This window comes from Amblyomma americanum, chromosome 1 (genome assembly GCF_052857255.1).
Source record: "Amblyomma americanum isolate KBUSLIRL-KWMA chromosome 1, ASM5285725v1, whole genome shotgun sequence".
In the NCBI taxonomy this organism is placed as follows: Eukaryota; Metazoa; Arthropoda; class Arachnida; order Ixodida; family Ixodidae; genus Amblyomma; species Amblyomma americanum.
Genome location: NC_135497.1, coordinates 516,796,870 through 516,809,247, shown reverse-complemented (window position 1 = coordinate 516,809,247; position 12,378 = coordinate 516,796,870). Strand labels below are relative to the sequence as shown.

The window sequence follows — 12,378 nt, the reverse complement described above, 5'->3', positions numbered from 1 at the left end:
CCACGTGATATGGTCACGGGGGGACCGACTCCCTTCTTTTTGTATGCTTTTTGCTTTTTATGACTGGCTTCAAGGTTCTCTCCGGACGCTCCCTCCTCAGTTTTTTTTCCTCCATGCCGGCGCTGTCCGCCCAAAGCGGAGGCGAGCGTGAGGCGAGCGCGGCGCACATCTCGGGCTTCTCGGTTGCCCTGCAGATTCTCTAGTTTCGATTTCCCACGTGGTGCTTGCTGCCTTCGCTACACCGTACCGTACAAGTCGCCGTGCGGTCGTGACCACCCCCCGAAGGTCTCCGACGTATCCCCAACTGAACAGGCAAGTGTGTGCGCTCGACGGCTGATATTGGCATACGCTTGAAGCGTCGTTAAGTTCCGTTTTTGACTGACGTTGCGTCAGCAAGGCGGGTTGTACCCGCGCGCGCGGAAATCGAGCGGGGCGCTTTTCTTTAGTTCGATAATCGTAGTTACCAAAGCCGCCAAGGACCCAAGAGGACGGCTGGGCTTGGAACCGCGTAACCTCCGCGCGAACAGTTTGCCAGGCTGGTTACCGTGTGCTGGTTTGATCCCGTAGCTCTGGATGAATTCGTCCTTTGTGTTTCGCGCTCGCGTCATCGCTTTCACTTGTGCTGTGCTGTGATGCTTGCGGTCCGTGTCGGTTTTCTGAAGGGAGGGTCGGAAGGCGCCGCTTGAAAACAGCCCCCTCTGTTTGGAAACTTGTGCGAACTCATTTTTATTTAGTAATTCTCGCTTGTTGTTGTCCCCTTTCCCCTTGGCTGGTAATGTAGTCTGGCGATGCTGGGTGAATGCTGCGTCGCCTCCCTGTCGTTTTTAGCGCACTGTTTCTGAAGCTTCGCGTTGAGTTCCATTACTTCATCTCGTGAATGGGCTGGCGCGGTCTTCACATCTCGTTCCATAGAAGCGTACCGAATTCGCTGCACTCACCTGCGCCTCCGTGCCCGCTTCTTCGGAACGTGTGTTGTGGGGCAAAGATCAACAAAAGGCTCCTAATAAGAGATAATGGTTCTAGTCGGATGCCGTTGTGTGTTCGTAGTTTTGTGTCCCTATAGTTTGTAAATCATTCGAATGTGCAGTGTTCGTTATGTACTCCCTGCGCTGGGGTTAAACACTGCAGGTTTGAAGTTTACGTTTTTCTCAAATGACGCGTTAATACGCGTAGCTTAAATTCGGCGTATTGCGTAGCATTCATACGATACGCATGGCGAAATTGCACGCACCGTCGACCCGAAACCTGTGTAGCCGACGCAACATGCAAACTCGCAAGCACCTAGAATTCTTGCCTCGAAAATGGCTTCGCACGAAGGTGATCACTTCATATTTCATTCCTAGCGAACTTCGAAGGTCATTGTGAGGAGGTTATTAACGTCGGAAGAGCCTGCACGGGCGCCTCGGTCCAGTCGAACTAGCAGGTAAAGAGGATCGGACAGTTATTTGGGCATTATGACATAAGCCGTTGCCTTGGCCGCTAACACGTTGTGATTATTAAAATGTGTGTGTGTGTGTGTGGGGGGGGGGGGGGGGGGGAGTTCGGCGCAGGGTTTGAAGTACCGCTCGGGACTCTGCGACGATGATGGCTGCCCGTGTTATTGCAGACGTTTTCAAGAGCAGATCCGTCGCGAGATGAACGCCCTCGAATTCCGCCTGGCAGGGAAGGCGGCAAAGTTTCTGTTCACCGACTTCCGGTGCCACGCACATCTGGTAGCGCTTGCAATATATATATTTTTTTTTTTTGGCGCGGTGTGTGGGGTTTCACATCCTGGGGCCTGTGAAGAACGTCGTAACGGGGGACTCCGAATTTAGTTTTTACTGTCTGGAGTTATTTGACTCGCAATAACATAGTACAGCAAGTGAGCGTTTAAGCGTTTCACCTCCGTCAGCTGGGATTAGGGTTCCGCTCCCTTGCACTCAGCAGCCGAATGCCCAAGCCTGAACTGGTGCTCCGCGGCGGGTAGTAAGATATAACTCATGTCCCGAAGAAGTTCTGAGTTTGGATGGGCGTGCTCACACGTGTATTGGCTGCCTTTGCACAAAAAGTACTGTATATCATCCGCTGTTTTCTTTAGCCCGTCTAAAAGGTACAGCCTTTTTAAAATTTTCGATTACTGTTACATATTTCATTTCGTTCACAATAAATGACTTTATTGTTAACTATGCCCAAATTTGGTTCAAGAAAAGTTGTTGTTTTGCATCTTTTTTTCCCTACATGTGTGTATATAGACATGGAATGTTGGTTGTCATAGGCACTCATACGTGATAGCTGCTTTTAGGGCGAAAAAAAAATTCAAAAGAACCTCAGTGGGAACGATTTCGGCAACAGCGCTTTGATTTATGAGAATGGTACTGAGGTTCACTGAATCATTCACCTAAACTGAGAGGCACAATAGGGTGCCTAAATGTTTATGCCCTCGTGCAATCGTGCAAGGCGGCTTAGGAAAAGCGCCCAAGATAAATTAGGCAAAACATGTTTTTGCAGATTTATTAAAATTCCTGTAGTGTGCTATGTCTGCGAACGTTTAAAAAAAGGATCCTGCCACCGTCTGGAAGATGTTGAAGTAACGAGCGCTAGCTGTTTGGTTTAATAGAATTCATAATCAATTAACTTCTACTATTGGCCGACATCTTGGATTTATAAGTGGCGTCACCAATCACTGATTTTTTTATACTAGTGACATCACTAGTCAATCACCAATTTGGTTGTTATAAAGATTTGCTATGTGGGCCGCCATCTTGAATTACTCGGACTTAGAAGGGAGGGGGTAGCAGACCCCAAGAAGTCGAGAAACGTGATGAGTAAGAGCTAACGCTCTTGAAAATCAAGTGGCCGAAATCATCCGGAGCCCCCCACTGCGGCGTCCCTCATAGCTTGCTTCGCTTTGCGACGTTAAACCCTATTAAATAAAATATTTATTACTGTGTCTCAGTTCTTATGTCCTGCTAAAAGATCCTGTTCACGAATGCCAAAAATGACACAAGACTCAGAGCAGCACCCTGGAGAACGATGTCTCCATGATGATGACAGAGAATTGACGTCAACCAAACCGGAAGTCAAACTGGATGTGATGTCAGCAGACCGAAACTGAAACTGGAAGAGGGGTGGTGACTTGGTTAAATATGCACTTTTTATGTACACGCATGTCGTGTGCTTTTTCATAAACGTATTCACCCTAAATTCTTTGACTTAAAGGCCTTTCAGACATTAGTATTAGTTACTAAATAGTAAACCAGTATAGTTAACTAGTAGCCCACAATGATATGGATCGAATGCGCTCTTAATCCTATCTCAGTTTCTCGTTCGCCGTTCAGGACTGTTTATGCTCTGAACAGTGGCGGTTGTACACGTTTCCTGGTATGACGAGGCATGAAGAGTTAAATAATGTTATGCTGTTATTTTCCGTGTTTTGTTTACTGTTGCGCGTCATTACTAGAGTGTGCATCTGCTTTGTGCTCTACAAATTACTTTTGGCTTTCGCAGGATCGCTCGGCTTCAGTGCGTGCTGCAACAAGTGACCTTTCACAAGGTGCCCAGACATGTTTGCTGTGAGTGGGCTCTTTTCAACACACTCTATTGGGAATGTGTATATTTGAAAATGTACTAAATTATTAGCCATTATTTGACGCTAAGAATCCAGGGATGACTTCACAGTTTTGCAGGTCCACCGCTTAATCCTAGCAGCCATCATGGTTGGACAAGATTCAACCTCCCTGTTCTAACAACCTTCCCACTTCACGCCCTCCTCTCTCTCACCGGACCTTCCTCCTTGGAGCGAATGCCCTATTTAAACCCCGCCAATGATGAACGCATGCTTTGGGGTCTCCACGCTAAACGTCCGAGACGTTGTGCTCGACCGTCTCCAATTTGTTGAAAAAATTCATGGAAAATTCTCGCAACGTGCGTAAATCAAGCCTGAAATATTTTTTCCGAAAAATATTTCTTAGTGAGGTGGGCTCAGTCTGCGTGTTTCGAAAAGGCATGAAACCGGGCACCGTTCAATAATCGATAAAAAATTGAAAATGTGTACAGAACACTTCACAGACTTCTTTTAATAGCATTTGCACAGATTATGGTTTTTTATACAATTCAGATGATGGATTTTTGGACGATATAAATGTGAATGCAATAACATTAAAAGGCCCCGTTACGTAGAAAATTTGGCGTCGGCGGATTTTCAGGTGCCCTTGCGGAGTCATCACAACCTACCCACTGGATAGTGAGAAAATTGCCTATCGTGGCAGGTGGTTGTTAAATAAATTATTGGTGGCTCGGGAAGAGCGAGCTGGGCCGCTCAAGGCCCACCACTGGGAGCACCTGCCATCGGTGGGCAGGAAGGGTATGACTCCTCCCAGGGGCCTATGAATGTGAGGCAGACAATAACCTTATGCATATATGGGGAATAGCCCATTACGCTATTGCGTCATACCCTTGAGGCGGAGCTTAAGTGTCCTCTCCAATTTCTTTTTCATAATGAAATTGTACTGTTTCGAATTTTTTTAAGAAACATCAACTTCCTCTCGAAAATTAAGAAATTCTCTAAATGTATATTACCTATAAAAATGTTACAGCTCGTGGAACTGAATACATCGAAGTGAAATAAAATACTGAAGTTGCAGTCAAGTGCGTTTTGGACCATAAACAGGCGTTTCTATCACCCTTAGTTGGTCCAAGTAAAATTAGAAACAAAGGATGGTAATTTTTAGCAAAGTTTATTGTCTTTAAATTTGGGCGATTTAATCAAGGAGATTTTTGTTTAAAGCTATAAAAAATTTATAGTTGAGCTCTTCCGCTGTAATAAGTTGTGTCGTTTTTTTGCGCCTCTTCACCTCGGAGCACAGCACGTTCGGCACTGGGGGCAGGCGAAATGTACAGTTGTCGTTCCTGAGTGAAGTTTCCGCTGCAGGCAGGCATCACAACATTATGTGGTGTAGTAGAAAAGATATTCGTAAGAGAAGATGGGATCAGAAAGCAGAACATCAAAGAACCACATACCACCGGTGGGATCCGAACCCATGACCTCCGAATTTTGCGTCCGGTGCACAGGTTTAGTGGTTTCGGGTCTCACCGTTGGCACGTGGTTGTTTTTTCTTGCGCTTGCTGATCAGTTACCTTTAACCGATAAAAATAATTACACCATTATTTCCCTTTAATCAATACAACAAATATATAAAAAGCATCTCCTACTCTCCTTGGTTCCGGTGACTGCTGGCTTCCTTCATACACATATAGCTCAAGTGTGAGTTAAAAAGTGCTTTTAGAGTGAGCGATTTTGATTTGTTGGTAGCAAGTGTCAACATCGCAGCGAATAATCAGCGTAATGATCCCATAGCATAAACTCGTGGAACAAATACCAAGTGATTTAGAACAGAAGAAAGTTCAATTACAGAATCATTGAAATACGTATTGGTAAAGGCATTACATGTTGTTATTTACGGCAGAGCAGAACAGCTTTAGTTTTTGTGTAATTCAACAAGAATGAATTTTCAAGTGACTCATAGTAGTGGCCTCGAGTCGTTAGGCGTGTCTCGAAATCGTAGCAGCGTTCCGTAGTCACTTCGCGTCCCAGGCCATGTGCACGTGGTGGCCACGTGATCATACCACCGTAGGCATCTCGTGCAGTGTCCCTAGTCCGCCCTCCTGTTACGCACGGTTATGCTTTGCCCGACCGCACAGAAATACTTCAGAGCGATAGCTTTACTCAATGCAAAACATGAGTTTCGATCCCTATGCGTATATGACATTGAAGTGGCCTTCGAACTGGGCGATTTCTCAGCAAACACTTAAGTTATATGCCAAAGCATACTTTGACTGTGGTCAATGCGATGGCATCTCCAAATCAGACCCGGATCGTTTCCAAAATGTTGCTCATCCCACCCCCGAAATTTGACCTCCATTGATATGGACAAAAATCGATGTCCAGGCTAATTTGGATGTGCTCGATAGATTTGGCCTCCAAGTTTGGCCCGGGTCACTCCTAAATTTGGCCCACCACAGAAATTTGACTCCTTCGATTTGGACAAAAATTGATGTCCAGGCTAATTGGAATGGCGCGATAGATTGTAGCCTCCAAGTTTGATCCGAGCCACTCCTAAATTTGGCCCACCCCTGAAATGTCACCTTCGATTTGTACCAAACTCGATCTCCACACTAATTTGACTATGGTCATCACGATATTAATCTCCAAATTTGGCCCTGGTTAGTCCCAAAATTTGGCCCAGTCACCCCCGAAATTTGACCTTTGCTTATTTGCACATAAGTGAGCTGGCCTGCGGCGTGATCGCGACCTCCAAATTTGGCCCGGGATTTCGTCAAAATGCTATCCGTGTTAAACCATGCCGAATTTTATTTTTCTGTGAGCCTGCACCCGTTAACTTGTGTCCATTACTATACGTCATGCGGGAATAATTCTGAGAAAGGATATAAATCAAGCGGAAGCCTTTGGGAACGGATAGTTTCAGTGAAGTTTGCAAATCACATGAACCCTGTTTTTTAATCACTTCGTGTGTCTGTCGGATCATTCGAAAATATTTCCTTAAGGCTTTGTTCAAGTTTATGCTTGATGATTACATGCATTTTCTGCTGTCTTTCATGTTCCCGACACGTACGGGGCTGGACAGTTCAATTTCAAGAAATTCCTGGAAACTGGCCAGTACTCCGACGTGGACTTCAATGTGAAGTCAGAGAAGTATCCTGTCTCTAAGACATTCAAAGGACACCGGCAACTACTGGCCATGAAGAATGAAGTGTTCGGCGCCATGTTTTACGGCCCGCTCGCCGAAAAAGACACTGTGGTGATCAAAGACCTCCACCCTGACGGCTTCTACAGTTTGCTCAAGTAGGTCTATTACAGTTCACTCGTTTTTGTTTTTTTTTTCTTCAGAAGTGCAGAGCTATCCTAGATTCGGGAAGATATCTCTGTCATGTTCGTACGGGGCAGTTCAAATAAGTGCTAGAGAAGGGGGTTGACGTGCATTAATCGGAATGCAGAACAAAATGAAGTTTTGTTTTCTGTGGGCTAATTAGTAGACAAACTTAAAGCACTTCTGCGCAGCTACTCCCCGTCACCTAGATTTTTTGCAACAAGTTTTTCAATACCCATGGGAGTGCCCATGAAAGTAAACCTATAAACATGCTTTAAACTCAGGATGTTTTATACATATTACAGGATGTTGTTACCAGTGACCAAAATTTAAACAAGTGATATTTCTTGCTATTCGTTACCTTAGCTAACAAGCAATCGCAATTTAAACGAATATCAACGAGGGCGCTTTCATTCAGGCGGCTATACAGTGTTCGGGAAATCAAATGTAAAAACAGTTTAGAAATTTTGTCTGTCCTTTCAATGACTCATTAGTTACAACAAGCATTGCGTTAATCAACTTGAATAAACTATATTTCATTGATCAAAATTTCATGTTAGTTTTTGACAAAACTCGAATACCTTCTGCTTTATCACTAAGTCTTGCTATAACTAAGTCAGCTGCTATAACTGCGGCATGTTTTAGTCGTTCAGTGAACGAGTAGTAATAACCCACTTTTGTAAAACATCAAGACTATTTTCACCTCCTTCCACTATTCTTCAGCCACTGACGCAAAAATTTCGATCAACCGTATTTCACATTTCATTCTCAACATTCGGAGGGTCAGCTTTTACTTTCAATGGTTTCTTCCCAAGAGTATTTCAGAAATTTGTTTCACAGCATTGCCTCTTAATGCTATACAAAATGGATCTGCAATTAAGAGGCGTGGATGACCTTACCAACCTCCATTTACCTGACTGACCTCCATTTACATCGCCTTTGTCAAAAGTATGCAGCACACTGAGTTCAGCCGTTAACTGTGCAACAAGGCACATATGGCACCGCTGAACCTCCAGAGCCCTGCAGTACGAAGGACAATAATCTGCTTACCCTCCGTGATTTTGGAACCATAGGGACGCCGTAGTTGTCCAGTAATAGGGTTCCTCAGGAAACCCTCGCCGCTGGACACTTTTTAATAGTTACCTTACATGAAACGACTTTATTATGAGTTGACACTGAAGCTTGTTTCAACTTACGTGAGTGCATATTCAAGTTTTTTCGTGCAGGTACCTGTACAAGGGAAAGCCCAATATCAATAGCGTTGAGGAAGCGATCTACACGCGATCCGCTGCCGGCAAATACCTGGTCCCGGAGCTGGAGCTGGCCTGTACTCTGTACATCAAGGCCCACGTGAAAGCTGAACAAGTGTGCCGCGTGATCGACTGCCTAATGTTGAGCGATGGTGGAAACATCGACGAAGTGGTTGACGTTCTGCTAAAGGAGAATCCTGAGCAAGTGCTTGCGTCGGACGCCTTCACTGACTGTCATGAGCAGGCAGTGCACTACGTTCTGGACAAGGTAAGCGGTGTCCTTTAACAAGAACCTAGATGGTTCTGTTGGATGAAGTACCAAGGGATCAAAAAACGTCTTTGAATGAGATAGGCTGTACAAGCGGAAAGGAGGGGAGGTCAACCAGAAGAATGAAGCTCTGCGTATATACCGCAAGCAGCACAGGTAATCGACCCAATATTTCAGATGAATGGTTTCACTCTGTTGTTTAGTAGGACCGGCCTTTACCAATACACTCTGAATTTTGGGTCGATTAGCTGTGGTGCTGGGGCAGTCAGTCCTGTGCGACTGTAATCGATCTATATTTTCTCAAGTCCTTGACATCCCGTTTCTTGTAGATTAAGATAACTTGACTATTCCCCTAGACGTCTGGTAAGCTCGATGTCGTGAGGCATTGCGTATACAAGGTAGCAAGTATCTCTAGCACAATGTCGCCACCATCCTTAACAAACCTGCAGTTATTTGGTCCTCCTCTGGCGCCGATCCCCTTTGTATTGCCTGTAAGCCTTTCTGCAATTCATTAATTGCCCCGGGATATGCATTTCCTGCGCACTACAGGCTCTGTCATTGACGTCCTGGTTATTTCGGTTGCTTTTCGGTTATATGTAGAGTATGTTGACTGTTTTAACAATCTTATCAATATTGCTAATGACACTGACATTCCTATCTCTTACTGTGCACATCTGATTTTTGTCTGTGCCTAGCTTTATCTTGGCTGCTTGGTGCTCAGTTCTCTACATGTTATGCCTCCTCATGTCGGTCATCTTAGGCTTCTTGATTAGTTTAAGAACTATAAGCAGTTCTCCCAGCTCTATCCTATCTATGGGGTTGGAGGCTTTCGTGCTTTGGCGTTACTAAATCGGATCTTTCGTCTCCCGAGAGAGCTCGCTGGCATTCCGCTTAGCTGTCTTACCCTCCATTTCTAGTGCACACTCCGTAATGACACGAATGTGATATCATTCAGGTTGGCCTCTTGAAAAAACCACCAGGTGTCTCCTTATCAAAATTCCCTGATTCGTTGAGAGGCTCGTGACGTCATCAGCACCACCATAATAACAAATCTGAGGACTAGAATGTTTGAGTACCTCCCATGGATTATCGCATGGGATTATACCAACTCGACCCACTCTTCCACCTTAATCCACTCATTAATTCAGCTTAATCAACCCACATATCCACCTTGTTCCATGTCCTGGGGTGGGCTTCTTCCAACCTTTAGGGGTTCTTTTGGAATAATTGGGGTAGGCCAGCTTCAAATGTCACATTTTCTTTAAGAATGCGGTCAAGAAGGCCCCAAGGTTCTTGCAAGGTTATTATTCATCGCATGAATGCTAAGGTCGCCATGCTCGGTTAAGCGGAATATCGGTTCTGCAGCGAGGTCCTGATACCCTCTTCTTTCTCTCTTACCAGCGAGTCGCCTATGTGTTTGCCCCTCAAGCTTTTTTCGTTCTCTGTGCAAATGTACATTAATTCAAGAGCTCACACCATCCTATCTTTGCTACATTGCATCTTCTTCAGCCCCTGCACATCCAATCCATTGCCTTAATCTCTAAGCTCTGCACACACCGCAACTGCAGGTGACAAATGTTCCAGAGGTCTGTGTCCTCCTGGCCGTGCACAGATGGGCCCAAGACTACTGCCAGAGGAACGCCACCACGGACAAGAACCCCGTGCATGTCAAGAAAGCCATCGCTCCTTTTTTGCCCAAGCTGAGGTTCCTGGCCCTGACTCTGGAGCAGTTCGTGTCGTTCATCACTTCCATGGGAGCTGACATCGTCTTGGCAAAGGACGACGCTTTCGACATCATGAGCGTGCTGATTGGCAACAAGTCCGTCGAGCTGCCACCGTGGGTTTGCCAAGAGAAAACGCCTCGTTAGGCTCTCCAGCAGAAAATCCGATTTGGTTAATTGAAAATTTCATTGAGACTTTTTGTGCACGAAGTGACGAAGCATCAAGCTTGGTGCATGGAGTAATGTTTCGGTTGATGAAAAATTTTATTTGAATGTTTTATGGTGATCACATAAGGTTGTGATTTTAAAGTTAGTTGTAGTACTTGAGAATAACAAACAGCTGCTTTTCTGATGTCAGAATTTCCAGTTCAAAACATTTGCAGTCATTTAACACTAACACAGCTGTTCACTGTGGAGATCAACTTAAACGTATTTAATTATGTGTCTTTTTTTTTAGTGTGAGGAGGTTCGCGTGCGCCTGCATGGAACCGCGTACTGACTGGGAAGAACCCAGGATTTTCACTGGTCTGGTACTTACATACTCTTATTTCCTTCAATTTTACCGAATTTATGCTAAGGAGTTTTGCGTGAGCAATTTCCTCCTCATTCTTAGTACAGCTGAATCAGGTGGTCATTATAACATACCAAGATGTTCCATGTATTAACAACTTGAAAAGTGCACTTGAGCGGTAACCTTTGCCATTTCTGCTGGAAAAATAGCACATCGATTGAGAGTCATGCTCCGATGGTCATGAAATTTAGAGGAGAAAGACTTCTATCTGTAGGCTTGAGATGCGTTGAAGCACTCACGAAACGAACAGGGTCTCTTGGATAAGGTTAGTTCAGGAAAGGCCACATTGTCGAACAGCGCAGAATTTTTAATAGGATCGACGTCGTTGCCAATGCACGCCACCGAGCACCTGTAGCACCTGAGAGCCCTATGCACTCTTCATTACCTTGTTATATTTAACGTCCAGATGCAAACACTGAATGCCTCGATAACAACCCCAGAAACACGTTAAATTTGTGGCCCAATTATTTTTTACGGTAAAAAGATTGCAGGTGATCTGTTTATCACAAACGTGCTGTAGCTGGTGCCCTATGTGCAAAAAACGTAACTTGAACAGTGCCACCATATTTTGTTTCGTATTTCACTGCAGACTACCATAGCGTGATTTTCGCCAGTGAGGTCCTGTGCGGGGTTGGGTGTGGCCAAGCACACATCGGCAAACTCATTTTGCCTCTGTATGTTTCATCCATGCACGTAGAAAACATTTTCTGGCGTTTTCGAATCTCAGGGATCGACTTTTGCCACCAGCAGCTCAATTCACAAAATATTTTTGCTCATTTTTGTGTTCTGGTTTTAACTTTGGTGTTACTGTTTTACTAGAGAGTGCTTGAAGTATGCTAGTTTCAATGTGTGGCACTCGGACCAGGTGGAATCGAATTTTTCCTGTATTTAGAAATGTTCAATAAACAGCCACACGTTTACCTCTTTGTGGTTCAGGCACCTTTACAGGCTCCGTCACAGTTGGATCACTTTTCCACCGTTCGTTGCCGGCGGTGCAGTGAACTAGAACAGACACTGCAGCAGACGCAGGTCTCCGTTTATCCCCACTATAGGGGCCCGCTTTCAACAGTTTTCACCACGACGCGACAGCATTAAGGAGTTCGTGGCGCAGCAAAGCCGCTGTCGTCAGCCTATTTGGCTGCGACCGAAAAATGGCGCATCTCGGTGGACACCTGAACCGCGACGCAAAGGAAGGGATACGTACAGCGCTGTACAGGTGTACAGCGAGAATTGTGAGACAGGCCTCATTTCCTTTCCTTAAAACCAATTTCAATTTCCCTTGTGGCCCGGTTCGGGTGTCCACCGATATATGTGAGACAGGCGTCCTTTCCTTAAATTGTCCAACGGGCCATGCGTCGTGCCGCACAACCAGAAGTAATCTGGAGCCGTCCATGGACCATGGACGGCTCCAGATAATTTCCGGCCACCCGATTGGCATTCTTGGCAGCGCTGCAACATGCTGTCGTACTCCAATTTTTTCCTTTCGAATTACTGTCAATCAGCTGGCTGTGCAACCGCAAATAAATATTTAGTCGTTTTGTGCACAATTGTAGTAACAGGAAGTAACGTCTTGTGGACGAAACACTTGATATACTATTAAAACGTACACCATATGGACAAATGCATGTAAACATAAAACGGTCATTAGGTGCATTTGCATGGAAGTGCTATTTGGCTGAAGTAGGAGCCATGGAAGGACACA

The 12,378-nt window shown here is 45.1% G+C and overlaps 1 protein-coding gene across 2 annotated transcripts; it reads left to right on the top strand.

Moving 5' to 3' along the window:
- Window positions 1-143: 143 nt before the first annotated feature.
- On the top strand, window positions 144-10,878 carry LOC144116211 (BTB/POZ domain-containing protein 3-like). Of its 2 annotated transcripts, none has more exons than XM_077650938.1 (5): window positions 144-312; window positions 3,487-3,551; window positions 6,624-6,841; window positions 8,093-8,384; window positions 9,997-10,878. In XM_077650938.1, exons 2-5 carry the CDS (start codon window positions 3,543-3,545, stop codon window positions 10,144-10,146), a joined length of 669 nt encoding a protein of 222 aa, XP_077507064.1. In that variant the 5' UTR covers window positions 144-312; window positions 3,487-3,542; the 3' UTR covers window positions 10,147-10,878. The 2 variants fall into 2 exon arrangements, with proteins under 2 accessions (XP_077507064.1, XP_077507063.1); XM_077650937.1 differs by having other exon boundaries at window positions 149-312; window positions 9,953-10,878.
- Window positions 10,879-12,378: the final 1,500 nt, after the last annotated feature.

Bases quoted from the DNA above. Each gene is read 5' to 3' on its own strand.
- LOC144116211 (XM_077650937.1), top strand. The intron at 6,842-8,092 runs GTAGGTCTATTA...TTTTTCGTGCAG, and splicing joins GGCTTCTACAGTTTGCTCAA to GTACCTGTACAAGGGAAAGC. The intron at 8,385-9,952 runs GTAAGCGGTGTC...CCGCAACTGCAG, and splicing joins TGCACTACGTTCTGGACAAG to GTGACAAATGTTCCAGAGGT.